The sequence below is a fragment of the Nelumbo nucifera genome, chromosome 7 (genome assembly GCF_055504915.1).
Source record: "Nelumbo nucifera cultivar China Antique chromosome 7, China Antique-T2T, whole genome shotgun sequence".
NCBI classification, from domain to species: Eukaryota; Viridiplantae; Streptophyta; class Magnoliopsida; order Proteales; family Nelumbonaceae; genus Nelumbo; species Nelumbo nucifera.
In genome coordinates, this window is record NC_142655.1 from 10,234,917 (window position 1) to 10,249,537 (window position 14,621).

The following is a 14,621-nucleotide window of genomic DNA, read 5'->3' on the forward strand; positions in this document are numbered from 1 at the left end:
TACTTTTTTAAGATGCTTGTGTTCAGTGGTTAGAATGGATATTTTTTATTATCCGGTGATTTAAAAGGTGTGCCTAGGCCATAGGTGAGGTGCATTTCAAGGTATTCGCCTTACCTAGGCCTAGGTGCAGCCCTTTGAAATGGTGTGCATCTGGTGTGCCTTGTGCCTCAGCCCAGGTGTGTGCCTTAGTCAATTTGTGCACCTTTTCAAGCATAGTGGTTGTGCTAGGGGCTCTGTTTGTTTGCTAGTATTTGCTTATTCTTCTTTATACAAGACATTCTTCATCAAACAACATTTGATTCATAATCCTAAATGATAAGGAACTACAACTAAAACTACAAAACTAATATCAATATGAGGAAAGAATTCAAGACCCTTCTCTGAAGTCTGAATTTGTTTGGGCTTGCTTCAAGGGGCTTGGTGCAAAGGCGGCTTGTAGAATTAAGAATGCAAAATGGTTGACATCACATTAGCTACTTGAAGTACTGCAGTTGGGAGAGAAATAAACAGATTGAAAGTTCCATATGCTTGAATTATTGCGTGCTTGAAAATGTTTGGTTTTCTTTTTACATTTTTCATTTTTAATACGTTTTAATTGTTATTCTTATGCATTTTGATTTGATCCAATAAGCATTTTCAAAACACTTTTTTTTTTTAAATTTAAGTTTTCAATTTTTCATTTTTTGAATTAATATTTTTAATATTTTTTGAGTTTTTAAAAATTTCGCACCTTGCTTCAAAAAGGAGTCCGCCTTGCCTTGTCTTGTGCCTTGGGTGCGACAAGCCCCTTGCACTTTTCTTGCATCATAGATTTTTGCTTTTATGTTTCATTAGATACAACACTCTATATTGGGATAGGACTAAATCTTTGGTGGGAGGACATGCGTACATGCCTTTAAAGGATAATTTTCCTATACTCTATTCCATTTTTGTAATTACATTTAACAACTTGTAATTATGTTTCCATTTGGAGCATTTTATGTTTTTGGCATCATTGTTTCTTTTCCCTTGCATCTGAGTTACTTCAAACTATTGGAAAATTCTTGATTAGCTTTTATTCACTTTAGCAATTGGATTAAGGAAAACATTTGGCATGTCAAATTTTTGGTACTCTTGTTAACCTTTTTATGCTCTTGTTTACTTCTACTGTGTTACATTATGCTATTTACATATTACTTTAGCAATTGGATTATGGAAAGCATATGGCATATCAAATTTATGATGCTCTTGTTAACCTTTTTATGTTCTTGTTGACTTTACTGTGTTACATTATGCTATTTACATATTAATTCCCCTTTTCTATTTGCAGTGAAGCGGTGGACTGTCAGCATTGCAAAGGCAAGTACCTGATATTTTTCATAGTTTGGTCATACTTTATTGTTTGCTTTTATTCCTTTCATTTGTTTTTATGATAATCCTTTTTTGGTGGGGTGGGGGAGGGATGATACAATTTTTTCCATGGTCAATAGAGTAGAAGGAAATATTTGTTATTTGTTTGCTTGACCAAATTAGCAATTTTTTCTTGGCAATGAATGTTATGGACCATCTTCTTTATTACTTTTATTTTTTACTCAAATTCTTCTTGCTTGGCTTGTTTTTTAGGTTTAAAGTAATTTTTCTATTTTTTCTGCATTATGTATGAGCCCAAGTTTATTATTTTTAAGCCACTTACATGGATCTTGAAGCTTCTTGAAGGTTTTGAGAAAGAAAGGAAAAAAGATAGAGAAAAGAGGAGATGAGAAGAGAGAATAGAAGAGTGGCAGTACTTAGTTTCTGCCTAACCCTAATTGGTATTTAAACTAAATTGTAAAGAAAGGTGCAAGTACAAAATACCCCTCAGTAGGTAGGTATAAATGACATGTTTAAAACATGTAAGCCTAGGCCCACAAGCCCTAATAACAAAATAAGAAAACTAATATACTGATGAGCGCAGCCTAATAGCACTATGTCTTAGAACACTCCCCCTAAAGTTGAGCATAGATATCCATTATGCTCAACTTGCCCAACAAGTCATGAAATATTGTCTCTGGTGATCCTTTGGTAAAAACATCAGTTAGCTGTTTTCCAGAAGGCAAGTAGGGAATGCATAGGTGTCCTGATTGTCAATACAACCTTAAGGGGCCATCAATCTGGATCCCTAACTCCTTTAGCAGAATACTAATCCATAAAAATTCAACTACACCATGAGCCATTGCCCTTTACTTGGCTTCAGCACTGGACCTAGCAACAACAGGTAGCTTCTTGCTTCTCCAAGTAACCAAATTCCCATCAACAAAAGTACAATATCCAAATGTGGATCTCCTATCCCAAATATACTCTGCCCAATCCTTTCTTGGGCATGTGTTAAGGTATCTTAGAAGTGGTTCAATAGCTTTCATGTGGGAGATTCTAGGTTCATGCATAAATTGGCTTACAATATGTATTGCATAGGCAGTATCAGGTTTGGTAAGGGACAAATACCTCTCTCTATTAGTGTACAATTTATCATCATCACTTTCCTGTAGCCCATGGCTATACTCAATAGGAATATTAGTAGGTCTACTTCCCAGCTTTCTTGTCTCATTCAGCAAGTCTAAGGCATATTTCCTTTGACAAATGTATATCCCTTCACTATATACCTAACAACCTCTATTTTAAGGAAGTACCTTTGAAGACCCAAGTCTTTAATATCGAATTCTAGTGCTAAAACAATCCTTCAACTTTTGAATTTTCTTTGAGCCATTTCCAGTGATCACCATATCAAATTACAAAATCAATGTCATTAGCTTATCATTTGCCTGCTTACAGAATAGTGTGCGATCAACATTGCTCTACTTATATCCCACATTCTTCATGGCCTTGCACAACCTTTCAAACTATGCTCTTGGAGATTGCTTCAAGCTGTATAGAGCTCTCTTTAACCTGTACACTTTCCCTTTCATGTCATATCTAGGAAGACGATCCATATAAACTTCCCCTTCTTGAAGATCTCCATTTAAGAATATCTCCTTGACATCTAATTGGTGAAATTCCCAAGGGAAATTTACAAAATACAACTAATGAGAGAAGGATATGTATGGTATTTAATTTTGCAATAGGAGCAAACATCTCCTTATAGTCAATGCCTTACCTTTGTATAAAACCTTTAGCAATCAACATTGGCTTATATCTTTCCACAAACCCATATGCTTTGTGTTTAATAGTGTACATCCACTTGCAACCCATAGTTTCCTTCCCATTTGGTAGATGCACTAACTCCCACGTTCCTGCCTTTAATAAGGCTTTTATTTTTTTCATTCATTGCTTCTCTCCATTTTGGGTCTAGAATAGCTTTTGAGTACCTAGTGGGAGTGGAAGTAGAGGACAAGGTAGACACAAAAGAATAATAGGTAGGAAAAAGGTGAGTGTATGAGATAAACATAGATAGTTAGATATTGGATGCAAAGTGCATGAGCGGATTGGCTTAAGCAAGGTAATAGGTAAATCCATGTTAGGGTGAGAAATAGTACCTTGGCCAGGTTGAGAGACACTCGATTGGTCATAGCCTTTAGCTAGAGGATCTCTTTCAAAGGGATGATAAACTTCCCTCCTTGTCTTTCTTGTATAAACACTCACCTCAATGTCATTTGCTTTCCCATCTTGTACAAGTGAATGAGTGGTAGTAGGAGTCGTAGGGATATCATTTGGACAAGGAGGATCAAAACAAGGAGGATGATCAGGACAGAAAGGCTGATCAAAAGGAGAAGATGGAAATGATGAATCTGAGAACAAACAACTAACTTTAAAATTTTGACTCGATACACCTAGTACAGGGTGTATCGTATTGTATCTTTGAAAGCTTGATATGGGATACGGTGGGAAATAGGTGGTATCATCTTTTCCCATCTTATCGTACTTGTATTGGACATGTATCGGTGGTGTATCAATGGCATATCAGTTGATATGTTGCGAAAAAGATACATGCAGGAAATGAAAAAAAGGGGGTAAAAAAGGTGGTGTATCAATGGCCTTTTTTCACCCCAAATAACTCTAAAACTCCAAATCTCATTTCTAGAGTGCTAGATATGCAATAAAACACAAGAAACAAGTGTGAACCATCAAGGTTTTTGAAGGTTTTCCAAGCTCTGAAAAATATTGCAAAAATAGGTAAGTTTTTTTTTTTTCAATTTTTTGATAATATCTTGTGATTTCTTTGTTTTTTTGCTTGAACGCTTAAAAATGTTTAAATCTATGTTGATCTACATTTCTTGTGTTGAAAATTACAATTTTTTTTGGTGTTATGAGTAGATCTATGGAAATTTTATAAAGAGATTTGGGAAAAACATAAAATAACAAAAAATTGAAAATGTATTTTTTTGATCAGCAAAGAATTAATTTTATTATCAATGACAAAAGAAACTACAGTTGTGCCCAAAACAACTGCTGCCTATGGACCCCCTGCTTAACTAATGAATCAGCCATTCCATTTGCAGTCCTTCTGATCCAAGTGAATGAAACATTGAGTTCCGTTGCCAGACTTTCTATCTCTCTTAGTGTGTCTCTATATATCCAGGGACTGTTGCACCTTGTAGTAGTCCAAGAGATAACCAATTTTGAATCCCCTTCTACCTCCAAATTTTGAAAGTTTGCTTGCTTAGTGAGTTTTAGACCTTGTAACAGCGCTAGAGCAATTCATAAAGCAATTGAAATTTCTTCTTCAATAATTATTTTTTGAATATATTGTGCAATGTTTATTTATTTTTTATTTTTGTAATTTTTGAAATTAAAAAATAGATAATAATTATTTTAATAAGAAATAATTATTAATTATATTTTCACTTAGAAGTTGTGCCAATGCATGTTTTATGGTTGGATAGGATAGTTGGGCTTTTCCCATCCTTAAAACAATAATTATAATTTATAAATTATTGTTAAGCATAGGGTTTTTTTAATGAAAATTATAATTGACTACAATGTATTTCTTCTTAAAACCCAATAACTATGTATTTTTATGTTTTATTGAAGTATTTATAGTTTTTCCATGCATATCTTCATTTTTCTTTGATACACATGAATATCCAAGGCGTATCCTGATACATTCCTTGTAATTGCATTTCCAATACACTTGGTGTTTTCGATACTTTGGATCTTGTGAGGGAGGATGGATTTAAACTATCTTGGGCATATTTTTGTGAAGCCTTTAGAAGCTAGCTCGATTGGCACTATTAGAATCGACATTTTTAAGATTTCAAAGCAAGTGGGCCCGTTTAGGGAGGAGTGGTCGACAGGCCTGAATATGGGTCCGTCTTCGTCTCCATCTAAGTTAAAAAGAAAATTTGAAACTACGACAGTAAGAACAGAAGTGTAGGACACCGACGACTTTTTTTGGAGAACTACAAAATATTTCTATAATGAAATTGGGGTTTCTCCAACTTTGAGGTGTGGGGATTCAGGTCTATGCATTGGAAATGTAGGCCTTGAATTCCGACCTAGAGAAAAGTTGTTGCCAACAAAAGAGAGGCATTACAAGAGTAAAGAGGATGTGGCTATAGCTGGGATTGTTGCTTCATCTATTCATTATGGTCATAGTTTTCAAGGCACCAAGGCGAGGCTAGGCGATAGGGGGGCGCTTTATTGCCTAGTCGCCTAGGCGTTGGATTTTTTTTTTTTTTTTTTTTTATGTAAAACCATATATCCTAGGATAGTTCCCTAGGTTCCATAACCATCTTTCCTTAATAATTATCCATAATTTTCATAAGAGAAGTATAAATTTCATGTTTAAGTCTAGAAAATCAACATTTTATGGGATGAAAAAAGAACAAAGGAAGGAAATTTCAAAAAATATAGGGGCTGAACCCCTACTCTTGTTATAGGAAAAGAAGAAAAGAAAAAGTGGAAGAAGAAGAAAATGTGTTGATTAGACAAAATTTTAAGTTCTTCCCTTGCTTATTGGTTCAGGTTTTGAAATCATTGAGGGTTCAATCAAGGATCAAAATTCAGGTGTTTTCGGGGACCCATTTTTTTAAATAATATATATATATATATATATTTAAAAATGAAATTGAAAACCAAAGAAATAAAAAAAAATAGGGGGAGTATTGTTATAAGTACCGATACACCCTTGCCGATACACATGTGTATCAATACTTTGAACCATGGGTTCAATACAGAAGTTAGCAATGTATTTATAAAAAAATACAGAAGTTAGTAATGTTCGTGTTGATTAAACCCTAACAAATAGGAAAATAATAAAAAGAAATTAGTATATAAACACATAAAATGAATATTCTAGTTTAATAATGTCTATTTTATAATTATAATGTCAAAAATTAAAAATATTAAAGTATTTTATAACACAGTGCACAAAACAGCTTGGCTACCGGGCGAGGTGAGCCTCCAAGGGCACGTTGTCGCCTAGGTGTCGCCTTGACAACTATGATTGTGGTTGTATATCACAGCAGGAAGAAGGTGAGCTCTAGAAAGAAACCAATGTAGAAGCGACATATGGAAGAAAAAGAAAGGGGTGGATAAGCTAGAAGGAGAGGTAGGGGAGAGGAAAGAGTTTGCTTAGAGATGGAGATTGTAGAAAATGCAACTACGGGTTCCTTGGAAAGGGAGGAGAGTAATGAAGGGGGAAAATGAGAAAGCTTTAATTATTCCCTCTTCAAAGGTTTTCAAGAGAAAGAGACAGTATAGAACAAAGCCACTACAAGAGGATGATGAAGATGCTCTAGAAAGGGAGAATGGAGAAGGAAGAAAAGGATTCAGTTTTAGAGAATGAAAAAATTCCGATATATGAGACTTATGTTATTGACAAATCAATAGATGTAGAGAAGATCCTAAATACAGGATTAGAAGTGGGAAGGCATTGGGTGTTTTTGTTTTGTTGGGGAGAAGATTATACTAGAAAGATGTTCAAGGACTTAGAAAACATTTTTCCAATGCCTGCATGGGAGGACATTGGGGATACTTTTGAGTGCCCCTTAGTGCCTGATGACGCTCATAATTTTTCATGTGCAGATAGATTCAAAGAAGTTGTTAACGAAAAAAGTATAGTGGATGATGGTGTTAGGTTTTTTCAGAAAAATTCTGTCTTGGAACTGGAAGGGACGCTCTAGCAGTTAAAAGATTTAGAAAACATAAGAAACATAAAGATGTCTTGGCCTCAAAAGTTTTTGCTAGGCTGAGGTCTTCTTGGGGTTGGACCAAATAAGAAAATGTTAAAATTCAAGAGAGCATCAAAGAAGGAGGGCTTGGTTGTGTTTTGTTGGGGTGTCTTTTTTTGTCATTGTTGAACTGGGTCGTAGTTGTAAGGGTAGTTTTCTTAGGGTGGAATTGGGTTGAAGGTTTTTTTTTTTTTTTTTTTTCTTGTAGTCTGTGTTTGGGCTTGGTTGTTTGTCTTATGTTGCAGGCCTGTTTGTTTTAGCGAGTTCTTTTCTTGGTGTTTTGGGTTTTGGTCTTCTCAGATTTGTTCCTTTTGGGTTTGTAGTATGGGCTTTTTTGGGAGCTGTTGCTTGCTTTGTTTCTCTCTCTCTCTCTCTCTCTCTCGTGACTTGTGGTCACTCTCCTTGTATATCTTCCTTTTTATTTTAATAAATATATTACCCAAAAAATTTTTTCAAGGAAAGAAAAGACAAATCGCCAAGTCTAGCATGCCGCAAATGAACTCTGGTAACTGACTCTGACTATCAAAAGTACCACCACTAGACGCCTGTAAAGCAACAACTCAAGAAGTAGAGACCTCTAGCTTCATGACCACTCCCAATCGTTTGTTTCATCACCTGGTCTTTAAACACACAAAAGGTTACACAACAATTTAAATCCTTGGTAATCTTAGATGCAGACAATAGATTTTGTGGTAGAGTTAGGAACATGTAGCATGGATTTTAAGGTAAGGACTTTTCCAAGGATAATGTCTCCCTTCCTAGAAATGGTGGAAATAGAGCTTTCAGTAATTTCCACTTTATCTTAACCAGAAGTGAGGTGATATGATGTAAACAAAAAAGACACACTTGACATATGTCCTGATGCCCCAAAGTCAATAAACCGGGAACAAGGAGGTGAGGAATAAACAAATATTGAAGGCAGAGACTATACTTGTCTTGGCAAATGAAGCATGTTTCAATTGAGCCATAGCTTGATTGAGAAGATCTATCTCCTGAACTGTGAAATGTGGGAAGTTGGGGTTGGGAGTAGTGGTCTGTCAACTCTGTCCCGAATGTGAAGAAGCACCTGTGGGTTAATAAGTATAAGGGGGTTTTGATTGGCTACGTGATTCTGTTGCCATTCCATTCTGTTTAATGCCAAATCCATTGTTCAATTATTGGTGCTTAAATTATTTCTTACTACTTCTATCCATGTTCTTTCTTGTCTACCCCAGCCCCTTCAACTTGCAACAAACCACTTTTCTTATGGGTGCTGTTAATGGTCTTATGTGCATGTGACTAAACCGTCTTAGTCTACTTTTTCTCATTTTATCACCTATTGGAGCTTTTCCTAGGTATTTTTAAATGACTTCATTTCTGATCATATCCTTTCTAGTTTTCCACTCATTGATCTCAGCATGCCCATTTCTGCCACGCTTACGGTTTTTGAACATATTGTTTCTTGACTGCCCAACACTCTGCTTCATACAGCATACCTGGCCTTACAACTGTTTTATACAATTTTCCTTTTAATCTAAGTGGTATTGGAATGAGTGAGTTTTCACACACTCACTTTGAAGTTTATGCCTCAAAATTCCTAGGGGTCTATGCCTGACACCGAACTGCCTTGCCTCTGCTTTTAGCCTTTTAAAACCTTACTGAGTTTTGTTGCTACCTTTTCATACAACAATAAATAAATGAATATCTTTAGGAATAATAGTAGAAGTGGAAGCTGTGTCTAAGGTCTTAGATGGCAATGGAATCCATCTACTTTAGTTAATGAGAGTATACCTACAACCCCTTGTTTGGCAACTTAGTAGTAGTAGTAGCATCAAGAGGAGCATCAATAGTATTAACAGGAACAATAGGAAGAGATAAAGTGAATTCTCTCTTCATGACTATTCTCCCCTTGAAGAAAAAATGAGTAGAAAAGAATGGTGTGGACTCAGTGAAAGGTGCATCTTTGATAACAAATCTTTTCCTTGATGTGGGGTCAACACAATAGTACTGCTTTTAAACAAATCAATACTGCAAGAAAATCCCTTTTACGGCTTTAGGATCACATTTTGACTGACTTGGACTCAAATCATGAACAAAACAAATATAATTGAACACTCTCAAAAGAAGTGAAAAAGGTGATTGATCATGAAACAATAGTTGATGAGAAGATGCAAATTGCAGGAACCTGGATGGCATTCAGTCAATAAGGCAAGCAGTTGTTTGCCAAATATCACAACAAAACCGAAGTGGGATGTAGGGACTCAACATTAATGCTCTTGCAATTTCCAAAAAATGGTGATTTTCCATTCTACTATACCATTTTGTTGAGGAGTATATACAGATGAACTTTGATAGATTACCCCCTTCTTTTCAAGGAAAGAAGAAAGGTTCTTTCAAAATTCTTTTGCATTATTAGAACAAAATATTTTAATTTTTTTCTCAAATTGGACTTTCACCTTAGCATAAAAATTATTGATTATCTTAGATACTTTATCATGAGAATGTAACGAAAGCAGTCATATCAAATGAGAATAATCATCCGTAAATAGGATAAAGTACTGATAACCACCGATAATTGGAAGATAGCATGGTCCTGAAACATCGGTATGTATCAAATGGAAAATCTGAAGTTCTAAATGCTTTGAAAATTGACAAATTTGACAATGTATACTGAAAAAGGAAACCAACTTAAACATCTTAGGAAACAATAACTTCAATGACCAAAAAAATCATTGGCAAGATGAACATGCGATAACTATTACCTTTTTGATAAATCATGTCATAACTATTATGTGTTGATGTTCAAAGTTTGTATCCAATCAATGTGCAATGGAATTTCTTTCATCATCTTTATATTTTGGTTGATGGGAATCCTGTTGTCTCCTTATGTTTCTCTCCTGCTATGTTGTTCTGATCTGATATCTGAGGCACATTAACTCATAACATGGTAGATGAATCAACAATTAATTTATTACATGCTTAATTATACAGCCTTAAATTTACTTTATATGTATATTCTTATACTACAAATAGAAAAAGTAAAAAGAAACAGTTCTATTTTTTTTTGTAATTAAAGAAAAATATTTATTTCACATTACATCAAACAGTGACCAAATGTACAACATAGTTAGGGTTTATAACTACTAAAATATGGTATAAGTGACATGCATAAAGTGGTATTTGTGATTCTATTATATGGATGTGTTATATGAAGAAAAACAAAGTAAAGGAATTATAATAATTTTATAAGGTCTTTTTATCATTTGATTTTTATAGCTCCAGAGCATTGTTTTTTCTTTGGTTCAAAGCATATTTAAAAAGCCTTCTTTAGACACACACACACACACACACTTTGATACTTATGTACTTATATGTGTATAGTATATACACACATAATGCACATACACTTTTTTTTGTGTGTTAATTGAATTCTTAAATTTTTAGCTTGCTGAGTCAGACTTTTGGTTTCACTCCAGGTTCCTACTCCTATGTTTGTACCCATGCAGCACTATATCCATGGGTAAACCATGTGTTTGCCTTTTTTGTTGCTATTTTTTGGTGCTTAAAGATATGCAAGTTTCTACCATATCAAACAGAAACTAAAGATTGCAAAAGGAAAGATGTCCATAGAGCCTTGGTCCCTTTAAACTTTTTATCTGCTGACTATATAATTTGCCTAATAAAGGAGTCTGGAAGGCATTGCTGTACTGCTAAAATCTGTAGAAACTATATTCATACAAACACCCCAAATTTCCAGTTATGAGTAACATAACAAGTGATTTGATGACTCTGTCACCTCTTGTCAAAGAGCCCAAGGAACATTTGATATGTCAAATCCCCTTCTAATCAGTTTGTCCAGATCAAACATTTCCCTGTTACTGCTGTAGTGTAGTTCCAGGATAACTGTTAAGAATGTTTTTTTCCCTGTTTTTTTTTTTTTTTTTCTTTTTATGAGTAAAAAAAGAAAAACTTTTTTTTTTGAAAAAGATAACTATTTTGTCTCTCCAATTTTCTTATCTCCCTGATAAGTGAGAATTACACTACTACAGTAAATCTGTCTTATAGCATTGGAAGAAGATAAAAACATAAAGTACATTTTTTGGACAGGCAAATGAAAAATAGTACTGCCTATATAGAAATATAAAATTACAAATGCAACACACTTAATAAATTCAAAATTGAACCTTTGCCATGATATGTACCATAAATAGACCATTCTGCAGTTTGAAATTGAAAATAAATCAATTTACTATCTTAAGTAAATCAAATAGGCAAGTAATCTCTTGGTATCATAGGAAAAAATGAAGAAAGAGCCACTGAAATTCCTGATTGGGATTGGAAACCTCTTCTGTTTTTGTTATTATTATTTTTGGATTGCTTTGTTGTTTCACATCAAGGTACATATCCTTGTGGTTAATGATATTTGGCATTTTGCAATTTGTGATGTTCATATTAGAATCTAAACCTTTTCAGTGGCTAGTTCTTAGTGGGAACATGAGGAATTCAACTGAACTGATTTGATCTTTCTAAAATAGCAGGGCTACTTTGGAATTCAGATAATGCCTACTTATGCATAGAAGTTTGGTCATACAAAGCAGATTGAACAAGGAGCCTTGTTCTCTTTCATAAAAACTGATATAAATGATTCATGAGATATAATCTTGCATTCTTCTCTGTGGTGTTACATTTGCCAATCTTTTGCAATTATTGGCCTGGTCTGATTTCTATTCTAAAACATTCATTTTTTCAGGCTTTTTCCATAAAAGGCATGTCAAGAAATCTAAAGGGACCACCTTTTCTGAAAGCATATATACATGCCACAAATGCATCAATCAGGATATTAAGCATATGAAGGGAAAAACACGCCGGGGAAAAACAAAATCAAAGAAGAGCAAAAAAGCCTCTGCAGATGGGCAGCTAGGACGACTACAGTCTAGCAAGGAAGTCCTCACGGAAGGACGTTCAGTACGATTACGAGCCAATAAGAAGATCTCCATGGAAAGACGACCAGTACAATCACAAACCAGTAAGAAGACCCCCATGCATGGACGGCTAATACAGACACAAGTCAGTAAGGAGCCCCCCATGGAAGGACGGGTTTTACGATCTAGATTCAATAAGAAAGTCTCTACAGAGGTACAGCCATTACGATCACAAAATGGTAGAAAAGCCTCCAAGAATGGAAAGCTGGTAGGAGCACTGAACAGCAAGAAATCATCTGCAGAGGGAAAGCCAAAGTGTTTAACCAAGAAAGTGAAGTACTTGTCTCTGCAAAGCAAACAAATTGGTAGACACAAGAAAGGGAAAAAAAGTCAAACAAAAAAGAGGATGTCCAATAAGTCTAAGAAGGAAACTTGTTGGCCCAAGAGGAAAAGAACAAAAATTTACCATACTTACTGGCTGAATGGTCTGCATCTCTCTCGCAAAGCAAATGATGATCGCATGCTGCCTTTTAGAGAAAGAAAGCTTATTCTTCCATCCAAAAGTTCAAGTGACACTCTTGTGCAACCCAAATGCTGCCTTTGTTTTGAGGCTGGACATACACCTTCCTTGGCTTATGTTGGTTGTGAAAACTGTGAAGGTACTAGTTTTTGGTGTTCCTCAATACCTTTAGTTTTTTTTTTTCTTTTTTTTTTTTTTCTCCCAAGGCCTTGTAACTAAAGATTTTCATTTGCTAAAGTACATGCTTCTTTTCTATTGTGCAGATTGGTTTCATGCAGATGCATTTGGGCTTACTGCCAAAACAATTGATGGTCTTCTTGGGTTTAGATGCCATAAATGCCGTAAGAGGAACCCCCCTAACTGTCCACATAGACAAAATATGGCCATTGATGGGGTTAATTCAGGGAAAGGTTGTGCTCAAGATGTATCAGATATTGACATCCTTCCAAGGGAGGAAGCTGAAAAGGAGAAAGCTTCATGTGAAGAGTTCCCAGGTTCATCTTTCATGCATGAACCTGTTCTTAAGAAGCAGAAAATAGATCTATCTCCAGATAGTAAAGAGAACTTCACGCTGGCGTGCATGAATAAGTCAGAAAAGGGGTCTGAATCAGTTAATAATGAGTGGAAAGGAGATAAAATTCCAGATTCTGTTAATGGGGAACAGAAATCAGAGGTTATTCCAGATCCTAATGAGACTGTTATGTTGGACTGTGAAACAGAACCAGAAGGGCATGCTACTGTTCATTCAATTGTTGATTTGATGCATCAATCTTGTAAATCTGAGGAGGATGTAATAGAAAGGCAAGCAGTACCTTTGGGATGTAAAGAGATGGAAGATGGCTCGGTGGAGACAACAACCAGCCCAGAGGCGGTTGTGTCTTCAACACTTGGTGATTCCACCATGTTGCATAGCATAACAACCCTGTCATCAATTGAATTACTAGACACAGGAGACAATATGTAGATTAGTTTATATTTGTGGATTTTCTAATGTTGACATGCAGGCAGAAGGGCAAAGTTTTCCCGCGCTGATTCATTTGAAATTGCAAAATAAAGAGCTATATTTGAGAATGAAAAGAATCTTTGGTTCCATTCCATTTTTAGGGAAATCATTTCCTTCCACTAGTTTTGCTCCATTAGGATGGAGCATTGCTAAAATTGCAGTGAAATTTGGGTTTGGTGCCCTGATGCCTTCATATGTTGTCCTTGGAACTTGTATGGAAGTGGTTTAACTTGCATTGTTTTATGCCTTTTGAGCATGCTCACTTTCTCAGCCAGGTGGTGTCACTCCTCTAGTTTCTCAACTTCTGAACTTTTAGTCTAAGAATGTCTTGCTTGACTACTTATTGCAAACAATTCAAGGGAGTCATCTTTATGAGGAACTGTGGTTCCATATAGCCATAATGGGTGTTTTTGAGGCTCATTATCATTCAGATATCATCTGATGCTAAGTAAGTACTTCTTGTCTTACATATATCCTTGTTATGTGGTCTTTTTATCTTGTTCTTCGAAAAGAGGACTCAAGTTTCCCCTATTTGATGTATACATTATTTTTTGACTTAGTTCCATATGACATCTTTAAAACTTTCTCAAATACGAACTTCTGATACATTTTTATTTGATTTTTAAATGTGTGAGCATGACTTCTTGCTATTTCCTTCCATATTTTTATCAGATATCTCTGTCACAGCCTGGCAAAAATTGCTATGGTTAATTACAAAGTTTTCTCTAAGAGATGTACACTTTTTTTCCGTTCTCTTCACAAGAATGTTAAATCTTAATTTTTAGTCTGCAATGGTTAAAGATATGTTTTTTTCCCAGTTTCAAATACAAATTCTTTACTTTTTAAACCTGAGTGTCTTGGTTAGGTTCCTTTTAGGAGAATCTGGACTTTGTACTTGTTATTATCATTTTTATTGAGTTGAGTTCAAAATCAGCTATGTTGAAGTAAATTCCTGAGCTTGAAATTTTTTTGGTCATTGAACTTGAAAACTGCTGTTTAATCTTGGTAGGCTGATTTGTTCAACTATGGATTCTGTCTCGTTTTTTACTTTCTAGTGGTTCACTTCAATTCAC

At 35.1% G+C, this 14,621-nt stretch overlaps 1 protein-coding gene across 2 annotated transcripts in view; it reads left to right on the forward strand.

Annotated features, from left to right (window-relative positions):
* The window catches only part of LOC104608880 (PHD-finger and DNA binding domain-containing protein), a 35,947-nt gene extending 22,125 nt beyond the window's left edge, over positions 1-13,822 (forward strand). For both annotated transcript variants that reach the window (XM_010275000.3, XM_088891299.1), the window contains 3 exons: positions 1,310-1,338; positions 11,854-12,684; positions 12,809-13,822. In XM_010275000.3, coding sequence (XP_010273302.1) covers positions 1,310-1,338; positions 11,854-12,684; positions 12,809-13,509 — 1,561 coding nt within the window. In that variant the 3' untranslated portion in view covers positions 13,510-13,822. The remainder of the gene's footprint in view (positions 1-1,309; positions 1,339-11,853; positions 12,685-12,808) is intronic.
* Positions 13,823-14,621: the final 799 nt, after the last annotated feature.